Genomic DNA, 24,049 nt, shown 5'->3' on the forward strand with positions numbered 1-24,049 from the left:
ATTCCAGTGGTAATGGGAAACAAAGAGAGTTTACAGACCACAGCTCTGCTTGTTTGTTTCCTTATACTTAGTTTAGAAAACTTTCAACAACTTCACAAGAACCATAGGGGCCCTCCTGGCATCACAAACTAGAAGCTGAAATCGCTGAGCCTCACTTTCAAAACATTTTTAAAATTCAAAGAATAAATAATGTCTTCAGTATCTGAAATACTAACCATCCTTGGACATTGATTTCCTATACTTTTTTCCTGCCATTATTCAATCCGTGTTTTAAATCTTTAAAGAGAAGTCCCAAGGACCCCGGTGGGAAGTAACACAGATGCCAATCTCTGAAACACCCGCTTTCTTTTAGAATCTTTGGTTCAGAACCTGTAGAAAGCTAACCAGCTTTAACCTTGGCACCATGCAGTAAGATTTAACCCAGTGAGATAGGTATCATGAAATCCAACTTAAAAATGGGAAAATTGGGGTTCAGAGAGGTTAACTCACTGTCCCATGTTACCTGGCTAGCACAGGCAGAACCAAGGTCTGAACCCAGCAGTGTCCCCAGACCCCTCATCAATTTCTGTCTTCTTCTCACCCGAGCATACGAAGAATGAGAGAACTGGTCTGACACCCTCATTCTACACATGAATAGACTGGGGGTTAAAAAGGAGAAAAAACTTACAGTGTTATTTGGTGGGTTTTAGCAGGAAATCAAGTCTCTAATCCCTGATCCTAATTCCTTTCATAGTATTCATTCACTTCCCTCAGCAAACTCCCACATCTGGGAACTTACATCTGTCTGCATTTGCCCTTTCTCCATTGTAATTACATCAGGAACCCTGATTGTCACACAGTGTTTATGTAGGTACAGTGTTGTACTCTTACAGAATACTCTATCTTCATGATAATCCTGTGAGATAAGTTGGACAGAGATGCATGGTATCTGTTTTTGCAGATGAGAAGAGGATAGTTCAGGGAGTTGGAATAACTTCCTCAGGGTCATACCCCTACCAGGAGTAAAGCTGTTCCTGGATCCAGTATTCCAACTGCACACCACTTCCCTTCCCACTAAGACACGGCACCCTTGTTGGTGATTGTGCAGTGTGAGGCGAGAGTACAATAAACAGCTTTCTCTGGCCGTGGGACAGTTTCTTTGCTGAAGTTTTGAGATCCTGCTTACTTTCCTGGGGTTTCTTTCTACAGAAAAATTTGCTCCTCAATCCTAACCCCCCTTTTAAAAATGAAATCCACTTCTCTTCCAGATGCCAGAGCATATATGCATATTTGAACAGTCACCTGGATCTGATTAAGAAGGCCCAGCCTGTGGGTTTCCTCACTGTTGATTTGCATGTTTGGCCAGATTTCCATGGTAACCGGTCTCCCTTAGCAGATCTGACGCTAAAGGGCATGGTAAGTAACAGCCAGTCCTTGCTCATGGGTGAAGGTGGGCCAAAGGGCCCGGAGTCTGGAAGAAGTAGAGTGAGGAGAAAGGAAAAATGAAACAGGCCACTAGCCTGCTAGCTCTTTGGGGATGTGTTGCTGTTGGGAATGTGGTTGTTGCTCCCCACGGCGACTGCTGGAAGTTTTCATTGTTTCTCAGCCAACCTGCCGAGCGTTGAAAGCAGCGCTTCCTGTGTTCTGTGGCTGCTCTCTCTCTGTCCCGTGCAGGGACAGAGGGTGGAGAGTCATCCCAGTTTGTGTATTTACGTCCATTCATAAAGTTGTGTTTTCCCACTGCATCTTCAGGTTGCCCAGTAAATCGGTAGTATTACCACCCACAGTTTAGCTGGCCATGGCTACATGTCTGCCCAGGCTCTGAGTCAGGGCTATTCAAAGTCTATGCTAAAATATTAGAAGTTCAGATCAAACTTCGGCGAAAGTAAATACCATTTATAACGTAGAAAACAAATTATGCTTTTAGTAACCTGTAGGGTCACTTTCACTGTGGAGGTTCTGGGCCTTCCTGGAGTGGGCCGAGAATGAACAAGGCGGGAAAGCTCAAGGCCTTAAAAGCTGAGAGAGGATGCCAGTGACGAGGCGAGACTGGGTGTCTGGAAGCAGTATGGCCATCGAGAATCAGGCTTAAGAATGGACGAAGCGGGCTACAGCTAGAGAAGAGCCCAGGCAAGGCTGCAGATGAGAAAATAAGCCACAAGTGCAGACTCCAGGAAGATGTCAAGAAGTTAGGAAGTAGAGTGTTGGCTAAAGTAAGGTGGGGAGGTAGGAGGGAGACAAGATGGCGGACTGAACCCAGCTTTCAAAAGAGGCTCCCGTCCAGAAGGAGAGTTAAGGGACAGGAATTTAGTAAGTATCCTGGTGGACTTGAGCCTCACCAAGAGAGAAGGTTGAAGAATGCACATCAACACCGCTGAGGCAAGCTGTGATCACAAGGATGCAAACAAAAGGTACAAATCCACCACCAAGCGGACGGGAGTCCCCCTCCCCCATGGGACCGGCTCAAGAGCCCCACAATTAAACAAGCGGGCAGAAATTAAAGGCCTTCCCACTACACTCCATGGGAGAGACCTTCTAAAAACTGGACCTACCTCCCCTACTGGGGTGCTGTGGTGTTCTCCTGTCGGGCATAAAACTGAATACAACTTTAAAAATCCTTTGCCGGCAACCCTGAATCCCCAACACTCCCCTACCGCGCACTGAGGTCTGGAGGCCTGTCCCCCAGGAGTTCGGATCCTTGAGTGATTTCTCAAGGGGAGTGGACAGTCCCAGAGTTGCGACTGGTCAGCATTGACTCTGAGGCACGCGAGTGAGGAGAGGGCACCGGGCTGAGGTGGAGTCACGCCTCGGCGGCACTTCCCTGTGGTGCGGTGCAGCAGCCCTCCCCATGCATCAATACAGCCAGACATAAAACTGAATGAAACTCTAGCTTCCCCCCCACTCTCACTCGGGGTCTGGGGACCTGTCCCCCAGGAGTTCGGATCCTTGGGTGATTTCTCGAGGAGAGTGCACAGTGCCCGAGCTGCGTCCGGTCAGCACTGACTCTGAGACACGTGAGCAAGGAGAGGGCACTCTGCTGAGGGGAAATCAAGCCTTGGCGGCACTTCCCTGTGGTGCGGTGCAACAGCCCTCCCCAGGCGGGCGTAAAACTGAATGAAACTCTAGCTTCCCCCCCACTCCCAATCGGGGTCTGGGGGCCTATCCCCCAAGAGTTCGGATTCTTGGGGGATCTCTTGAGGGGTGTGGACCCAGCATAAACTGCAGCCGCTCAGTGCTGACTCTGGGGCGCGAGACAGGAGAAAAGGGTCGGCTGAGTGCCCACACCAGAGCAGCAGTTCCCTGGAGGTAGATCAACAGCCATTTTTTCTTTAACGGAAGAACGCTCACTTCTGGATATTCTGAGGCCACACCCCCTGTCTCCCTGGGCAACCAGAGGAGGCCACCGGTGAGCAGGGGATTTCCTGACACTACTCACAAACCCAGGAAGCTTCCAGGGCGGGGCCGACCCAGAGAGGTGATCGGACGCAAACCTCCAGTAGCAAAGAGGACACAAACCTCCAGCAGCAAAGACGTTTGAACTCAGAACAGCCCGTCTTCTGTAGGCGATTTCGGCAGGAACAGAGACAGAACCCCGCAAAGTTGTCCGTTCCGTTCTGTTAGCAGCATCCATCAGGGACGGGGCTAAGCCTGAGTGAACACCTCCTTCCCATCACCTGCATCAAGCACTCAAAGATGTCAGGCCCTATCTCCTCCTGCTAGATAGCGGCAGTCTGCTGGGGCCTGGCAGACTTCCTTGCGATTCAGACAGGTACAAACCCCTGGAGTGTCTGTTCACTGCAGGCAACTGGGTTAGCCATCTGCAGAGATACCAGTGACTGGGTCCAACGGAGGGGAAAAGTGGGGAAGGAGACATCAAACTTCCCAGACTGCTCTGTTTGCTGAGTGGCTCCTCCTGACTCCACGCTGCACTGGGGTGAGCCGTGTCAGAGGAGTCACCAGGCTCCTGTGATCCAGTTCCCAGAGACCTCTTGAACTCTCCCACCCGACACAGGTGCCAACTGAGACAGTTGATTTGGACCTTTTGAACTGGGCTAATAGACTGAGGACTTTTCAGGCGGTGCCCTGGGTGTGCAGTTGTAGGAAGGTTTGATTCTCCTTTTCCAACTGGGGCCAGAGGTGGGCGGGCGGGGTGACTTAATTGCTGATTTTTCCACACAGCTGAGACTTCAAGCCAGAGTAGAAGTTGCAATAGGATCGAACAGAAACCAGCTGAAAACAAGACAGAACCACTTTGCTCCACCACACCAGACAGGGCCCCAGTTTCTCAGGCCACAACACTGTACGGCCCCTCGATAAAGCCCCAGGGGAAAAACCAAAGGGAGTAAAATAACCATGGGGCGGAATCAGCGGAAAAACTCTGGTAACATGAATAACGAGAATAGATCAACCCCCCCAAGAAAAGATACGGCAGATGTGATTGAAGATCCCATTCATAAACAACTGGCTGAGATGTCAGAAATCGAATTCAGAATTTGGATTGCAGACAAGATTAATAAAATGGAATTAGGAATTCGAGGAGAAATTCAAAAGTTGTCTCAAGAATTTAACGAATTTAAAGACAAAACCACCAAAGACTTAGACACACTGAAGCAAGAATTTACAGCCCTTAAAGATAATGAAAAATACAGTAGAATCCCTCAACAACAGAATGGAGCAAGCAGAAGAAAGGATTTCTCACATTGAAGATAAAGTCTTCGAACACTCCCAATCTCTCAAAGAGGAAGAGAAAAGGAGAGCAAAAACGGATCACTCACTCAGAGAGCTCTCAGATAATTCGAAAAAAAGCAATATAAGAATTATCGGGATTTCTGAGAACGATTAAGTGGCCTCCAAGGGCACAGAGGCCCTTCTGCATGAAATTATGAAAGAAAATTTTCTAGACATGCCTAGAGAATCTGAAATTCAGATAGCAGACAGCTTCAGAACCCCAGCACGATTCAACCGCAATAAGTCATCCCCCAGACATATCATAATTAGCTTCACTAAAGTTAACATGAAAGAGAAGATTCTCAAAGCAGTCCGGCGAAAGAAAACTATTACGTACAAAGGTAAGAATATTAGAATAACTGCAGATCTCTCTGCTGAAACTTTTCAAGCCAGAAGAGGGTGGTCATCAACTTTTAATCTCCTAAAGCAAAATAACTTTCAACCCAGGATCTTGTATCCAGCCAAACTGAGTTTCATCTATGATGGAGAAATCAAATACTTCAATGACATTCATATGTTGAAAAAATTTGCCATAAGTAAACCAGCTCTTCAGGATATTCTCAGTCCTGTCCTCCACAATGACCAACCCAATCCTATACCACAAAAGTAAACTCACTCAGAAACTTCGGCTCAAACTCCAACTTCCACACTGGCGAAAGGATTAAAAATGTCCACTGGACCTTTGAAAAACTCGATACCTAAAATTCCACCAGACTTATCAATACTCTCCATTAATGTGAATGGCTTAAACTGTCCTCTAAAGAGGCATAGGTTAGCTGACTGGATACAAAAACTCAAGCCAGATATTTGTTGCATACAAGAGTCACATCTCAACTTAAAAGACAAATACAGACTCAGGGTGAAAGGATGCTCATCCATATTTCAGGCAAATGGTAATCAGAAAAAATCAGGTGTTGCAATTTTATTTGCAGATACAGTAGGCTTTAAACCATCAAAAGTAAGGAAGGACAAGAATGGTCACTTCATATTTGTTAAGGGTAATGCTCAATATGATGAGATCTCAATTATTAATATCTATGCACCCAACCAGAATGCACCTCAATTTATAAGAGAAACTCTAACAGACATGAGTAACTTGATTTCCTCCAGCTCCATAATTGTCGGAGATTTCAACACTCCCTTGACAGTATTGGATCGATCCTCCAGCAAGAAGCTGAGCAAAGAAATCTTAGATTTAAACCTAACCATCCAATATTTAGATTTAGCAGACATCTACAGAACATTTCATCCCAACAAAACTGAATACACATACTTCTCATCAGCCCACGGAACTTACTCCAAAATTGACCACATTTTAGGTCACAAGTCTAACCTCAGTAAATTTAAAGGAATAGAAATTATTACATGCATCTTCTCGGACCATCATGGAATAAAACTTGAATTGAGTAACAACAGGAATCTGAATACTCATACAAAAACATGGAAGTTAAATAACCTTATGCTGAATGATAGCTGGGTCAGAGATGAGATTAAGAAAGAAATCGCCAATTTTTTGGAACAAAACAACAATGAAGACACAAACTGTCAGAACCTCTGGGACACCGCAAAGGCAGTTCTAAGAGGGAAATTTATAGCACTGCAAGCCTTCCTCAAGAGAACGGAAAGAGAGGAAGTTAACAACTTAATGGGACATCTCAAGCAACTGGAAAAGGAAGAACATTCCAACCCCAAACCCAGTAGAAGAAAAGAAATAACCAAAATTAGAGCAGAATTAAATGAAATTGAAAACAAAAGAATAATACAACAGATCAATAAATCAAAAAGTTGGTTTTTTGAAAAGGTCAATAAAATAGATAAACCTCTGGCCAACCTAATCAGGAAAAAAAGAGTAAAATCTCTAATCTCATCAATCAGAAACAAGAAAGACAAAATAACAACAGACTCATCAGAAATCCAAAAAATCCTTAATGAATATTACAAGAAACTTTATTCTCAGAAATATGAAAATCTGAAGGAAATTGACCGATACTTGGAAGCACGCCACGTTCCAAGACTTAACCAGAATCAAGTGGAAATGTTGAACAGACCCATATCAAGTTCAGAAATAGCATCAACTATACAAAACCTCCCTAAAAAGAAAAGCCCAGGACCAGAAGGTTTCACGTCAGAATTCTACCAAACCTTTAAAGAGGAATTAGTACCTATATTACTCAACCTGTTCCAAAATGTAGAAAAAGAAGGAAGACTACCCAACACGTTCTATGAAGCAAACATCACCCTGATCCCCAAACCAGGAAAAGACCCAACAAGAAAAGAAAATTATACACCAATATCACTAATGAATATAGATGCAAAAATATTCAACAAGATCCTAACAAACAGAATCCAGCAACACAACAAACAAATTATACATCATGACCAAGTTGGTTTTATCCCAGGGTGTCAAGGCTGGTTCAATATACGTAAATCTATAAATGTAATTCAGCACATAAACAAATTAAAAAACAAAGACCATATGATTCTCTCAATTGATGCAGAAAAAGCTTTTGATAATATCCAGCATCGCTTCATGATCAGAACACTCAAGAAAATTGGTCCGGAAGGGACTTTCCTTAAACTGATAGAGGCCATCTACAGCAAACCCACAGCCAATATCATATTGAATGGAGTTAAATTGGAATCATTTCCACTCAGATCAGAAACCAGACAAGGGTGCCCATTGTCTCCATTGCTTTTCAACATTGTAATGGAAGTTTTAGCCACCGCAATTAGGGAAGAAAAGGCGATCAAGGGTATCCATATAGGGTCAGAAGAGATCAAACTTTCGCTCTTCGCAGATGATATGATTGTGTATCTGGAAAACACTAGGGACTCGACTACAAAACTCCTAGAAGTGATCAAGGAATACAGCAGCGTCTCAGGTTACAAAATCAACATCCATAAATCGGTAGCCTTTATATACACCAACAACAGTCAAGTTGAAAAAGCAGTTAAGGACTCTATCCCATTCACAGTAGTGCCAAAGAAGATGAAATATTTGGGAATTTACCTAACAAAAGACGTGAAAGATCTCTATAAAGAGAACTATGAAACTCTAAGAAAAGAAATAGCTGAAAATGTTAACAAATGGAAAAACATACCATGCTCATGGCTAGGAAGAATCAACATTATCAAAATGTCCATACTACCCAAAGCAATATATAATTTCAATGCACTCCCTATTAAAGCTCCACTGTCATATTTTAAAGATCTTGAAAAAACATTACTTCGTTTTATATGGAATCAGAAAAAACCTCGAATAGCCAAGACAATACTCAGAAATAAAAACAAAACAGGAGGAATCACACTACCAGACCTCAGACTTTACTACAAATCGATAGTGATCAAAACAGCATGATATTGGCACAAAAACAGAGAAGTAGATATCTGGAACAGAATAGAGAACCAAGAGATGAATCCAGCTACTTACCGCTATTTGATTTTTGACAAGCCAATTAAAAACATTCAGTGGGGAAAAGATTCCCTATTTAACAAATGGTGCTGGGTGAACTGGCTGGCAACCTGCAGAAGACTGAAATTGGACCCACACCGTTCACCATTAACTAAGATAGACTCTCATTGGATTAAAGATTTAAACTTAAGACATGAAACTATAAAAATACTAGAGGAGAATGCAGGGAAAACCCTTGAAGAAATTGGTCTGGGTGAGTATTTCATGAGGAGAACCCCCCGGGCAATTGAAGCAGCTTCAAAAATACACTACTGGGACTTGATCAAACTAAAAAGCTTCTGCACAGCTAAGAACACAGTAAGCAAAGCAAGCAGACAGCCCTCAGAATGGGAGAAGATATTTGCAGGGTATATCTCTGACAAAGGTTTAATAACCAGAATCCACAGAGAACTCAAACGCATCAGCAAGAAAAAAACAAGGGATCCCATCGCAGGCTGGGCAAGGGACTTGTAGAGAAACTTCTCTGAAGAAGACAGGCGCACGGCCTTCAGACATATGAAAAAATGCTCATCATCTTTAATCATCAGAGAAATGCAAATCAAAACTACTTTGAGATATCATCTAACTCCAATGAGACTAGCCTATATCACAAAATCTCAAGACCAGAGATGTTGGCGTGGATGCGGAGAAAAGGGAACACTTCTGCACTGCTGGTGGGAATGCAAATTAATACATTCCTTTTGGAAAGATATATGGAGAACACTCAGAGATCTAAAAATAGATCTGCCATTCAATCCTGTAATTCCTCTGCTGGGCATATACCCAGAAGACCAAAAATCACAACATAACAAAGATATTTGTACCAGAATGTTTATTGCAGCCCAATTCATAATAGCTAAGTCATGGAAAAAGCCCAAGTGCCCATCGATCCACGAATGGATTAATAAATTGTGGTATATGTATACCATGGAATACTATGCAGCCTTAAAGAAAGATGGAGACTTTACCTCTTTCATGTTTACATGGATGGAGCTGGAACATACTCTTCTTAGTAAAGTATCTCAAGAATGGAAGAAAAAGTACCCAATGTACTCAGCCCTACTAGGAAGCTAATTTGGGGCTCTCACATGAAAGCTATAACCCAGTTACAACTTAACAATAGGGGGAAGTGGGAAAGGGGGGGGTGGGTAGAGGGAGGGGGATTGGTGGGATCACACCTGTGGTGCATCTTACAGGGGTATTTGCGAAACTTGGTAGATGTAGAATGTAAAGGTTTTGGCACAGTAACTGAGATAATGCTGGAAAGGCTATCTTAACCACTGTGATAAAAATGTGTCAAATGGTCTATGAAGCGAGTGTATGATGCCCCATGATCATATCAATGTATACAGTTATGATTTAATAAAAAATAAATAAATAAAATAAATTAAGGTGGGGAATTCATAATGGAGGCCAGGAACAATGCAAGGTATAAGCACGGGTGGCTACATGATAGTAGAGCAGTCCAGCTGGCTTCAGAAACTTGAAGACTTAAACTACCGCCATATTGTGATTAATTTTACAAAGATTGTTTTAATTTTTTTTTTTTTGAGACAGAGTCTCACTCCGTCACCCTGGGTAGAGTACCATGGCATCACAGCTCACAGCAACCTCAAACTCCTGGGCTCAAGCAATCCTCTTGCCTCAGCCTCCCGAGTAGCTGGGACTACAGGTGCCCACCACAATGCGCAGCTACTTTTTCTATTTTTAGTAGAGTCATGGTCTCGCTCTTGCTCAGGCTGGTCTCAAACTCCTGAGATACGGAATCCTCCTACCTCAGCCTCCCAGAGTGCTAGGATTACAAGCTTAAGCGACTGCACCTGGGCATTTTTGAATATTTTTGTGATGTCAATGGGAGGACCTGAGCTTTATTTTCATAGCTACTTGACGTGCTCTAGTTCTGCTAATAAAAGGGGGTCATGATGTAAAGAAAATTGGACATAGGAAAGTCATGAAATGTGTCTACACAACAAATAGTAAACTTGGCCTCCTTAAATGACCTGTGGAGGCAGAAGAGCAACGTCCAGAGAGGGCCACGTGGCAGCAGGCTGCAGCCAGAAAGCCATGCTTCCTGATGACCGGCTCTGTGTGCTAACAGAGGGGAGGGGACAAACACAGGTGGGCACAGACAAATATCTGAAGGGTCTTAATTACAGACAAATATCTGAATTACAGATACAAATATCTTAATTACAGACAAATATCTGAAGCCAAATAAGCTCTTAACTTAAGAGCTTAAGTTAAGCTCTTAAAATGTTAAACAAGTTAAGAAACTTGACCAGTCCTTAAAATGACCTCAAAACAAAGCTGAGTTACATGGTAGAATAAATAATCATGGCTACGGAGTCACAGAGACCTGAGACTGTCCCTCAGCAGATCTGCCTTCAGTCCCCAGTGAGTCAACCTCAATGTCAACCAATGGCTTTTGTCTGTTTCTTAACTCCATGGACCCTGTCACCCCATGCTAATTTAACCCCATCCCCAAATGCCTCAGCAATTTTAACATCATTTTGCTTACTCATGTTATTTTCTATTGTCTAAGAATATCTCTTTTCAGTAATACTCAGTGTCAGCAATAATAAGTAACTGAACAGATTTACTGGGCTGTCCAGATTAAAGCCACCATTAATGAAACCAGATTTCTGGTTTCTAGAAATATAGGAAAAAACATCATGCTGGCTTTCCTGTTCTCATGGCCTGACAATGACCTAAGAATTACCATTGTGAGGATATTCTAATAAAGTTGACCCAAATGCAGAATGTACTTCTCAAAGAATCAATCAAATGTTCAGCAGGATGCCCATCTCACAAGAATAGGTATGTACTCACCAAAAGAGACTTCTTACATGGGGACATGCACCCAATTGTATCTCAAAATCCTATTATATTTACTTTTTGAAAATGTCTTGTTTTATAAATGTACCTCATAGATCACATGATATTTCTTAGCGATGATTTCCCTTTATGACTGTCCTTGGGTTAGCCTCACAGTGAAGCAGCTATTCCTCCATGAGTTTGTACCATGACAGTGGAGGGAGAGGTGATCTAGGAAGGCAATTGTGGGGTTAAAAGCTTCACCCCAAATCTCTTCCCTTCAGTTCAATTTTGGATAACATGAAAATTCTCCTGTTACCATGTTGTATCCTTTTGCCAGAAGCTATAAGGACTCCTGTCTCCAGCACTGATTCAGCACTGATTTGGTGCCTACTGTGTGCCAAGCACTGCTGCAGGGGCAGGAAGGTACAGCAGTTTCACACTCATGGGCATGTTTAAAATGGTGGGCACGGGTGGCGCCTATGGCCCAGCCCTGGCCAGACTGCAACAAAAAATTAGCCGGGCATTGTGGCAGGCGCCTGTAGTCCCAGCTACTCGAGAGGCTGAGGCAAGAGAATTGCATAAACCCAGGAGTTGGAGGTTGCTGTGACCTGTGATGCCATGGCACTCTACCGACAGTGATAAAGTAAAACTCTGTCTCTCCAAAAAAAAAGAAAGTAAAGTGGTGGATGAAATGCTTGATAAAATGTAATTGGCAACCAGAATTGTCAGGAGAATCCCATCAGGCAAGGGTCATATACAGTTTCTTCTTTTGGCTCCTAAAACATTTCCCTGGTCACATAGTAAGTGCTAACTATGTACATATCAATCGTTTATAGGCAACATGGAGATAATAAAGAGGTCATTTAGTGCTTTAGAAAAATAAACTCATGAATAACATACTAATATTAGATGGATTAGATGGTTACTGTCTCTTACTATCCATATGGTAAGTATTTAATACCAATATTAATGTTCAAGTAAATTACGTTCATAAGCTCCAATTGTGTCATAATTATGAGTACATTTGTTCATCAGACAAATACAAGAGTAACCACACACAATCCCTATCTAGAGAAATACCACTCTCTCTCTCGGGCAGGCACAATGTACAAACAGGCAGTGAAAAATGGGATCCAGCTGCAAATGTCACTCACTGTCCGGGGCTCTCTCGATGCATGGAAGATGATTATCCAACCTGATCTCAGTGGTCAGGGGAGGCCTCAAGCAGGAGGTGACATGGACACTCAGTGAGGCAGGGAAGAAATCTGGGGCCAAGGGCGTCACCGTCTATGCCGTGCTCTGGAGCAGGGCGAGGGCTCAGCGTGTGAACGTCCACAACTTCAGCTCCTGTGTCATTGTCTGACTGATGATAGACTGGCTTTAGTATTCTGTCTTGGTAATAAAAAAAGAAAATGTTACCTTGGGGAACCACTGGACATTCCCTTACTGTCTGCTTCAGTGTCACTGCACTCTCCCCCTTCTCCACTCCCCTCTCCCCAGATGACTCTTCTCTTATTCTGGTAAATATTCGTTCATTCGGTGTGCTTTTATTGAACATCTGCTACGTGCCGGCCTATGTTAAATGCAGGGAATGTGAAGGAAAGAAAATGAAGAAAAGGAAGAGGGGACAAGAGGGGAGATGGGGAGAGGAGGGGAGGAGAGAACCTGCCCCAAGTTTACATAAAGGTAGGGGAGATAATTATTATACATAATATATGTGTGAGAGAATGTGTATATATAGTCATTTTCTAGTGTGATCCCTGTGATAATCTGTGCAACCTGAGGGAGACAGTATCAGACTTGGAATTATTTTGTGTGGCGTGTGGCTAGCACACCCTGATGCAGCCTTTCTCTACTTTGCCCAAAACATCTGTGAAAATGCACAAAAGGCATAAGCTCATGCTAGCTTTGGAAATTAGAATGATGCTCAACTAGGAAAACTAAGACTGACCTTCCCACTGGGAATCTGGGGATGTTTTCCAGATCCTAAAATATTAACTTGTTTAATAAACATAATCTGTGACACAAGAACCAAGTCCAGCCTTAAAAAAGTTTGTACATCTCTACCTTCTGCTCGCTACCTAAAAACACAGGTTCTTTTAAGCCTAAAGCAGGGCAGCCATCCCCCCAGTAAGACCCTCAGGATACCCATACCATGATGAAGGAGCTGGTTCATTGACATGACCCAATAACTGAATATGATAAAGCCTTTCATGAAATTCAAGAGAGAAGGAATGAACATTTTTTAAGAGAAAGAAAGAAACTGAATATTTATTAAGTGCCATCTGTGTGTACCTTGTTGGCAATGTAAGGGGTTGGGGAGTGTCTAGCTCTTGTAGACTGAGCACAGCTTACTGCAGATCAGTGCCTCATTTGCAAATGATCTCTCATTTAACCCCCACAGTCATACTTCGAGGTATGCATTCCCTGTTGGTATTTGGTGGGAACCTCCATGCCTTATACAGCAATATTGTTGATGTAACTGGTGTTGCTGTCCTCGATCAGAAAGAATCTGTGAGTGAGAAGGGGTGTGATATAGCTGAAATGAACTCCTTTATTCCCCAGCAGATAACCTAGAACTTCCAAAAAGCATTGGGATTCAAGCAAAAACATAGCATGGGCCCTTCTTTAAGTTTCCAATGCCTCCAGAGCTCAGAAATCATAGACAAGAAAGGGGAAGATAACTTTTTCCCCCTAGAAACTGAGAATGAGATGATCAGTGTAATTGGGCGCTAATTGTAACTCTTCAGCCTGCCGGCAGCTATAGATACAGAAACACCGGGTGAGTGACATAGCTTCCCTTTTTCTGGTAAAGAAAACAAACACAGCTCTCCCTGAGAGGAGACATGATTACTATTCGGGGGGTGGGGGAGAAATTCTAGAAGGGCTTCATGGCATGGATCAAGACAGGGCAGGTACTCAGCGTCAGACAGACGGGAGGAAGCAAATGCAGCCCTCCCGCAGCCGTTTCCACGTCCCTCACTGCCAACACCAGAGCCATGCCACTGAAATGTGACTGAGTGGAAGATACTTCCTGTGAGTTCCCTCTGAGATGTTCCCTCATAGATACTCAATCTGGGGTCCCTGCTCCCTTGACACACACTGATATGCCAGTGGAGGCTATAGAAGAGCAGATGGTCATTAAGTCCATAAGCCCATGTGATTTTCTCCCAAATACTGCAGACCTCAGGGTAGCTGGCCCAGGATGGGACTTTCTCAGCGGTATCTACCCTGTGAATGGCTGAGGAGGCTCATTGGGACCCAGGGAGCTTTCTTAGAAGAGAGGTGGTAGCAGTGTCCTGGGTTTGCCAACGATGTCCCAGGGAAGACCCAGCTTCACAACAGCTAAAAAGGCTGGGAAGGGCCAGAGGAGCCAGTAGCCCAGCCGAGGGCTGAGTGGTTGCCTCAGTAAGAGGAAGCAGAGAGGGAGTGTGAGTGGAAGGATTGTGTTTAGAGATGTGAACGTGCCTATTTTGAATGTTTGAGCGAGACAGTCAGATGTGTGGGGAAGGCCCCAGGGAGAGTTGCAGTGGTAATAAGCATATTTAATTTATTTTGGTTATTGCGTAATGAGGAAAACTGTAAGAGAAAGCATTTATAATTAATATTCAGAGATGTGTGAGAGCCATGTACAATAGGCCCCCCAAAATGGAAACCACTGCAAAATGCATAATTTCAACATCCAAGATTATAGATAGGAAATGTTTATGTAAATACCAGGAGTTTTGAGTTTAGAAGAGAAGTGTTTGTAAGTGAAAGGATGCACTTTAGAGTGGGACACCTGGTTTAAATCTCACTAGCTGTAGGAAAGTGTATGAGCTTTGCAATCTCCCTGAGCTTCAGTTTTCTTTTTCATCTCTAAAATAGGAATCCATCTTACATACAAAGCCAAATTTCACCCTGTCCCCACACAAATTATCCATCCCTGGTTTTCAGAACCCATCTGTTGATCATGACCTGACCCACTTTCTTCTGATGACCCAAGTGAGGAAGGCAGAAAGGGGCAGTCTCCCAGACTGGCCCTGTAGGGTGCTCCGAGCCGGGCCCATCCACTTCCCTGGTAGACCAGCAGCAGCGGCCAGCACAGGAGAGGGAAGGAAGGCCACAGGACTGTGCTCTTCACCACCCAGGACCCCTGCCTGCCCCCCACAGGGGGCTCACACAGGTGTTTCACTGGGGGGGCTTGCAGCTGGGCTGAAATACCATTCATTTACTCTGTGCCTTTTTATAATTTGTTCTCCCAGAGGGGTGTCCCTTTTTCTGATTGGCACAAAGGCTGTATATGGGCTACAGAGACCCTACTTCCTCTGATGAGGAAGGGTGAGTGTGGGGGCAGGAAGAGAGGGGCATGGGGCACGTGCCTCCCAGTGCCCCTTTCCTTGGGGTGTGGTGAGAGCGTCCCCTCCTCTGTGGATGGGTGAGAAGCTGAGGCAGTAGAACTCAACAAAGGAGAGGACATTAGAGAGAGTGGCGTCCAGGAGGAGGAAATGAGAATTGAATTGTCACTCATCCACACATTTAGCACTAGTAACTTAGCGCCTGTGAGGAGCCTGGCATGGTGCAGGCATCAGAGGAGTGTCAGTGAGGAAGACAGAGTCTGTCAGGCTCTGGGGTCTGTTCTCTGCACTCCCCTAGGCAAGTTACCTTTTCACCTGTGAAGTGTCAGCGGTGTGTGTGTTCTCACCCAGTTCCAGCACTCTTACAGCCTTTAGCTCTCCAGGGAACCTCTGAGCGCTGTTCTTTCACAGTTACTGACCTGGGAAGATGCCTCCCCAGAGTTTCCCTCTGGTCTCCTATTCAAATTTTCTATCATTATGTGTGTTAAATTGAAAGCCACTGTTCTTATCCGGTTGCACAGTTACTTGCCAAGAAAAACTGTCAGAGGATAGCTCTGCTGAATTTAAGAATCCCCTCATGACCAGACTAAGGCTGGTAATTCAGAAGTGGCTGGCTGTGAGGGGTGCTGAGGGAGAAAGGCCAAGAAGAGAGGCTGGGCAGGAGGTGAAGGCCAGCCCAGAGAGGGGCAGGAGGTGGTAGCCATCCCCACTGTGAAGGACGAAAGGACAGTGGGGAGAGGTTGAACCAGGAGGGATGGGAGCATTTTGCATCTGAGAACCATCAGTGTGACTCCCTTGCAGAGAGGAGCACAGTTAGGGAGGGGGGTTTACTCAGGGATTTTCTCAGCAATTCGGAAGGGCCTAACAGTGGGTCTGAGTTAAGATAGTGAATGACTGTGAGGATGAAGAAAGGAGGTGGATTCAGAAGAGTTTGGGGAGATCAAAAGTACAAGACTTGATGATTGATGGAATGTGGGTAAGGGAGGGAGAAGCGGGCCTAGGTTTCTGATGTGGGCCACTGACTGGTGCCTGCACCCTGCAATACGCTTGTCCCAGTTGGGGGCAGAATCTGGAGAGAATAATGATGATAAACGGGGCTGGAGAAGATGAAGGACAGGACTTCAGGAGACCACTCCCTCCTCTGCACGCCCACACCTGGCTGAGCGCAGGACTGCGTGCACCGTGAGAATCCATGGGGTTAACTTCATTATGCGAGCCTAATGCAAGCTGCAGTGTCGATGCCCACAGTCTCGGCTTGGAGAAACCAGCAGCCTTCACTTCTAGATGTGTCCTGAGAACACCTCGATGAGTGGGGGAGGTGACTCTGGGCCCGGGAGCAAGCCTGGAAGGCATCTGTCCACCAGCCGGTTCAGTTCCGGAACATCTCAGAGAATGACGTACTCCACATGAACATATGTTCCCGATGACTTTAATGGGATTCTCTTGTAAGCCACAGGTTCTAAATTATCCCCGTGTAGGTATAGTATGTATAGGAGACATATTACTTTACCCTGAACACCCCTTAGGCACCATTACCCTGAGTTCTTACAATAGAAAAACTCAGAATAAGATATCTCGTACTAGAACATCGCTGTTGCATGTTCATTTCTCATAAGCCACAGAAAATAGCTTTTTGTATGAAAAGGGTATTTTTTTTAAAGAAAGATATTTAATTAAATACTAAGAAATATCAATACAGTCTTCCTGTAGTGTTCATTTTGTTTTGTTTAATCTAAAGACAAGGCAATTTCTTAGGGGAAGGAAGGGGTCGTTTTTCCCAGGTCCAGAGATTAAACAACTTAGTAGGCATTTCACGTTCAGCTCACAAAAAGGGGATTTGCATATGAACTTGTTTCAGCAAGGAAACACATCTGAACATGTTTCATGGGAACTGTCTATCCATGGCCGTTCCTTTTGACCATCTCCTCCTTTTTTTTTCCCCGTCGCTACAGGTCACAGGATTGAAGCTGTCTCAGGACCTCGATGATCTTGCCATTCTCTACCTGGCCACAGTTCAAGCCATTGCTGTAAGACACTGTAATGACATTTCTAGAGAGACTTAGGGCTGTCGATATGTTCTATGCCACATACACATAACAGGCTTTTATGACAGAGATTCTTAATTAAAAATGGGATGCCTGGGCAGCGCCTGTGGCTCAAAGGGATAGGGTGCCAGCCCCATATGCCAGAGGTGGTGGGTTCAAACCCAGCCCTCTCCAAAAACAAAACAAAAAAAAAAAAAAAAGGAGATGCCTGTATGTCTAGAATGTTGCTGAAGATCCTTACCTGTCTTAAGTAATACCCTCACATAACTAAAAGGAGTTAGTCTTTGAACATGATACTTGTCATTTATCTGATTTGTCTTCCAAATCTAATTAATAGAAGTGAGCCAGGAGATGCCCTGTGCTTGCATTAAGAAAAGTTGGTGTTAAGAATGTCCAGATCTAAAAAGGACAAGGTAATCGTTCCCTTTGCAAAAGGATACATTGTAGGGTTCCTTTAAATAGTAGCCTTCCTTACAACATGAAGCTGTGTGTTTCTAGATAATGAGCTGCTTTAATGAGAAGTTAGGGAGGAAGGGGAAAATTTAAATCTAAATTACTAGGAGCATCTAAAACAGTGCTTCTCAATACTGTTGTAGCTTCCTAATGCTGCGACGTTTAATACAGTTCCTCGTGTTGTGGTGATCTCCCAACCATAAAATTATTTTCATTGCTACTTCATAACTGTAATTTTGCTACTGTTATGAATTGTAATGTAAATATCTGATATGCAGAAGACCCCCCCCAAAGGGGTCGTGACCCACAGGTTGAGAACCACTGGTCTAAAGTCAAAAACAGAAACAAAATTCTAAAAGCTCAAACATTGTCTAGAGAATCTTCTTATCTAGAGATGATCTATGGGTGTACTAAAAACACATACACAAGGTTGTACATATGTACGTGTTATAAAATGGGAGGCTTGGAGAGGAGCTTTCAGGGTCTCAGAGCAGGTCAGTACCCCAAAATAACAATTAATACAGTGAGGCTTAGGCACTTCGGGAAAGAGAATGGGAGCCAACAGAAAGAAAAAATCACCTCCTGGAGGCGGAGCAAGATGGCGGCCGAGTAACAGCTTCCTTGCATCTGGGCAGCGTGAGTCTGGGGACATAGGACTCCAGGCATCTCTGGCTGGTGGGATCTGCCTATCATCACCCCTGCGAGGATACAGGGAGTCAGCGAGAGACTTCTGGACCCCAAGAGGAGGACTAAAACAGTGGGAAAATGGCAAGTGGTCGCGTGTGTTGAATCCGTCTAAACCCGCCCGCAACTGTAAGTTCAGTAGCAGCGAGACTGCAAACCAGAAAGACCTTACCTGTGAACTGTTTTGGTGTCTTTGGACTTGGCACTCAGTTGAACTGCCTTGGGGATAGCCTGAGCGGGAGTGTGGAGAACTTTGGCCATTGTCTAGGGCCCCAGTCTGAGCCGCTGAGCCAGACGGAGCTAATAGTGTTTGGCTGTGGGTCACAGGGAGCCATTGTGAGCGATCTGCCCCGGCAAGCTCCGCCCTCAGAGTCCCAGAGCTAGAATTGGGTGGGAGCTGGTAACCCAGCGACCAAGTAGCCTAAGGGCAGGGTCTGAGCTGCCTTGCAGCCCTAACCCTCAGGGGCAGAGTGAGACCAGTTTTGGCACACTGGATAAGTGGATAGCCACTTCAGCAGTGATTCCAGCGACAAGCACTTTCCTGGGAAAGCTTCTGATCAGCAAGTGAACAAGTTCAAAGTGCCTTTTAAGTGGGCTGAAGAGAGATTTAGGGTGTCTACCTGCTGGGGTTTGAGATATCAGCAGCCTCCAGTCGTATCAGAACTGTGATTAATATCTCATAGCCCAGAAGACCACGTGTTGCCCAGGCAGTATTCAATAACATATACATACTGCTTTGTTTTTGGTTTGGTTGGGTTTTTTTTGTTTATTTTGATGTTGTTGATGTTGTTTTGTTTTTTAAATTCAACCTTTTCCAACCTTTTTCTTTCTCAATTTTTCTAGTTTAATTATAAATTCCCATTGCTGCCTTTTTCAATAATTAGAACTTCATTTTTACTAGTGTTTCTACCACTATTATTTGGTTTTCCACCCAATTTTATCCCATAAAGTTTTCTGTTTGCTTGTTTTGGTTTGATTTATAGCATTTTTGTCTTTCCTCTCTACTTGGTGGAGGTGGGGTACTGTGTCTGATCAGGTTAGCAAAGAGCTGCTGACTTCAAGGGAACCACCAAACTGGGTACCCCAGAAGGTGGGGTTTTTTTAATGTTATATCAAAGTATCCTACTGTACACCTATATTGCTCTGTCTCCCTCTTTCTGTGCCTCTCTTCTTTCTGTCAATATTCCTTTTACCCACCCCCTCTCCTTTCTCTATTTTTCTTTTTTTTCTTATCACTCAGTCGTCCTTTCTTTCATCCCTTTTTTGCTCTTCAACCTTCTCACCCTTCTGGTCCTGTAACCCTTAGTCCACAGGCATGAGAACTTAAAGAGCAAGAGGAAGTGAAAAAAAAATTAGGGCAAGGAAACAGATAAAAGAAATCACTCATGAGGAAGAATCAGCGGAAAACTCCAGGCAACATGAAGAACCAGTCCAGAACAACCCCGCCAAGGGACCATGAGGTAGCTACTTTACACTTGTAAAGAAATGTTAGGAATGACAGAAAGGGAATTTAGAATACACATGATGAAAACAATGAAAGAAATGATGGAAACAATGAAGGAAACTGCTAATAAAGTGGAAAATAACCAAAAGGAAATCCATAAACAGAATCAAATAAGAGATGAACGATATGAAGAATATAAAAAGGATATAGCAGAGCTGAAGGAACTGAAACAGTCAATTAGGGAACTTAAAGATGCAATAGAAAGTATCAGCAACAGGTTAGACCATGCAGAAGAAAGAATTTCAGAGGTAGAAGACAAAGTTATTGAGATAACTCAGACAGTAAAAGAGGCAGAAAAGAAGAGAGAGAAAGCAGATCTTTCACTGTCAGAATTATGGGACTTTATGAAGCGTTCCAACATACGAGTTATAGGAATTCCAGAAGGGGAAGAAGAATGCCCCAGAGGAATGGAAGCCATACTAGAGAATATTATAAAAGAAAATTTCCCAAATATCACCAAAGATTCTGACACACTGCTTTCAGAGGGATATCGGACCCCAGGTTGCCTCAAATCTAACCGAGCTTCTCCAAGACACATTGTGATGAACCTGTCCAAAGTCAAGACAAAAGAAAAGATTCTGCAAGCTGCCAGGAGTAAGCGCCAGTTGACCTACAGGGGCAAATCCATCAGAGTGACCGCAGACTTCTCTAATGAAACTTTCCAAGCAAGAAGACAATGGTCATCCACCTTTAATCTACTTAAACAGAACAATTTCCAGCCCAGAATTCTGTACCCTGCTAAGCTAAGCTTCAAAATTGACGGAGAACTCAAATCATTTACGGATATACAAACATTGAGGAAATTCGCCACAGCAAGACCAGCTCTACAGGAAATACTTCAACCTGTTCTGCACACTGACCACCACAATGGATCAGCAGAAAAGTAAGAACTCAGAAATTAAAGGACAGAACCAAACCACACTGATGCAAAAGATAAAACTAAGCAATGGACTCTCACCAAATAAGACGAATAGAATACTACCACACTTATCAATTATCTCAATAAATGTTAATGGCTTGAATTCCCCACTGAAGAGACGTAGATTGGTTGACTGGATTAAAAAACACAAGCCATCCATTTGCTGTCTGCAAGAAACACACCTGGCTTCAAAAGACAAATTAAAGCTCCGAGTCAATGGTTGGAAGACAATTTTTCAGGCAAATGGAATTCAGAAGAAAAGAGGAGTTGCAATCTTATTTTCAGATACATGTGGATTTAAAGCAACTAAAGTCAAAAAAGACAAAGATGGTCACTTTGTATTGGTCAAGGGAAAAATACAACAAGAAGACATTTCAATTCTAAATATTTATGCACCCAATTTAAATGCTCCCAGATTCTTAAAACAGACCTTACTCAATCTGAGCAATATGATATCTGATAATACCATAATAACAGGGTACTTTAACACTCCTCTCACAGAGCTGGACAGATCCTCTAAACAGAAATTAAACAAAGATATAAGAGATTTAAATGAGACCCTAGAACAACTGTGCTTGATAGATGCATATAGAACACTCCATCCCAAAGGTAAAGAATATACATTCTTCTCATCACCCCATGGAACATTCTCCAAAATTGATCATATCCTGGGACACAAAACAAATATCAACAGAATCAAAAGAATTGAAATTTTACCTTGTATCTTCTCAGACCATAAGGCACTAAAGGTGGAACTCAACTCTAACAAAAATGCTCGACCCCACCCAAAGGCATGGGAATTAAACAATCTTCTGTTGAATAACAGATGGGTGCAGGAAGAAATAAAACAGGAAATCATTAACTTCCTTAAGCATACAACAATGAAGACACAAGCTACCAAAACCTGTGGGATACTGCAAAAGCAGTTTTGAGAGGAAAATTCATCGCTTTAGATGCCTACATTCGAAAAACAGAAAGAGAGCACATCAATAATGTCACAAGAGATCTTATGGAATTGGAAAAAGAAGAAGAATCTAAGCCTAAACTCAGTAGAAGAAAAGAAATATCCAAAATCAAATCAGAGATCAGTGAAATTGAAAACAAAAGAATCATTCAGAAAATTAATGAAACAAGGAGTTGGTTTTTTGAAAAAATAAATAAAATAGAAAAACCATTGGCCAGACTAATAGAAGGAATAGAAAAGTAAAATCTCTAGTAACCTCAATCAGAAATGATAAAGGGGAAATAACAACTGATCCCACAGAGATACAAGAGATCATCTCTGAATACTACCAGAAACTCTATGCCCAGAAATTTGACAATGTGAAGGAAATGGATCACACCCTCTCCCTAGACTCAACCAGGAAGAAATAGAGCTCCTGAACAGACCAATTTCAAGCACTGAGATCAAAGAAACAATAAAAAATCTTCCAACCAAAAAATGCCCTGGTCCAGATGGCTTCACTCCAGAATTCTATCAAACCTTCAAGGAAGAGCTTATTCCTGTACTGCAGAAATTATTCCAGAAAATTGAGGAAGAAGGAATCTTCCCCAACACATTCTATGAAGCAAACATCACCCTGATACCAAAACCAGGAAAAGACCCAAAGAAAAAGGAGAATTTCAGACCAATCTCACTCATGAACATAGACGCAAAAATTCTCAACAAAATCCTAGCCAATAGATTACAGCTTATCATCAAAAAAGTCATTCATCATGATCAAGTAGGCTTCATCCCAGGGATGCAAGGCTGGTTTAACATACGCAAGTCCATAAACGTTATCCACCATATTAACAGGGGCAAAAATAAAGACCACATGATCCTCTCAATAGCTGCAGAAAAAGCATTTGATAAAATCCAGCATCCTTTTCTAATTAGAACACTGAAGAGTATAGGCATAGGTGGAACATTTCTAAAACTGATTGAAGCTATCTATGACAAACCCACAGCCAATATTTTACTGAATGGAGTAAAACTGAAAGCTTTTCCTCTTAGAACTGGAACCAGACAAGGTTGTCCTCTGTCACCTTTACTATTCAACGTAGTGCTGGAAGTTATAGCCAATACAATTAGGCAAGACAAGGAAATAAAGGGAATCCAAATGGGAGCAGAGGAGGTCCAACTCTCTCTCTTTGCTGATGACATGATCTTATACTTAGAGAACCCCAAAGACTTGACCACAAGACTCCTAGAAGTCATCAAAAAATACAGTAATGTCTCAGGATATAAAATCAATATCCACAAGTCAGTAGCCTTTGTATACACCAATAACAGTCAAGATGAGAAGCTAATTAAGGACACAACTCCCTTCACCATAGTTTCAATAAAATGAAATACCTAGGAATATACCTAACGAAGGAGGTGAAGGACCTCTATAAAGAAAACTATGAAATCCTCAGAAAGGAAATAGCAGAGGATATTAACAAATGGAAGAACATACCATGCTCATGGATGGGAAGAATCAACATTGTTAAAATGTCTATACTTCCCAAAGCAATCTACCTATTCAATGCCATTCCTATCAAAATACCAACATCGTACTTTCAAGATTTGGAAAAAATGATTCTGCGTTTTGTATGGAACCGGAAAAAACCCCGTATAGCTAAGGCAGTTCTTAGTAACAAAAATAAAGCTGGGGGCATCAGCATACCAGATTTGAGTCTGTACTACAAAGCCATAGTGGTCAAGAAAGCATGGTACTGGCACAAAAACAGAGACATAGACACTTGGAATCGAATTGAAAACCAAGAAATGAAACTGACATCTTACAACCACCTAATCTTCAATAAACCAAACAAGAACATACCTTGGGGGAAAGACTCCCTATTCAATAAATGGTGTTGGGAGAACTGGATGTCTACATGTAAAAGACTGAAACTGGACCCACACCTTTCCCCACTCACAAAAATTGATTCAAGATGGATAAAGGACTTAAATGTAAGGCATGAAACAATAAAAATCCTCCAAGAAAGCATAGGAAAAACACTGGAAGATATTGGCCTGGGGGAAGACTTCATGAAGAAGACAGCCATGGCAATTGCAACAACAACAAAAATAAACAAATGGGACTTCATTAAACTGAAAAGCTTCTGTACAGCTAAGGAGACAATAACCAAAGCAAAGAGACAACC

General features: G+C 43.0%; 1 protein-coding gene across 11 annotated transcripts in view; it reads left to right on the plus strand.

Moving 5' to 3' along the window:
* FGGY (FGGY carbohydrate kinase domain containing) overlaps positions 1–24,049 on the plus strand; it is a 433,138-nt gene that overhangs the window by 322,320 nt on the left and 86,769 nt on the right. For all 11 annotated transcript variants that reach the window (XM_053575373.1, XM_053575374.1, XM_053575375.1 and 8 more), the window contains 2 exons: positions 1,248–1,395; positions 17,265–17,339. In XM_053575373.1, the coding sequence (XP_053431348.1) occupies positions 1,248–1,395; positions 17,265–17,339 (223 nt within the window). The remainder of the gene's footprint in view (positions 1–1,247; positions 1,396–17,264; positions 17,340–24,049) is intronic.

The sequence above is a fragment of the Nycticebus coucang genome, chromosome 22, assembly GCF_027406575.1.
Source record: "Nycticebus coucang isolate mNycCou1 chromosome 22, mNycCou1.pri, whole genome shotgun sequence".
NCBI lineage: Eukaryota > Metazoa > Chordata > Mammalia > Primates > Lorisidae > Nycticebus > Nycticebus coucang.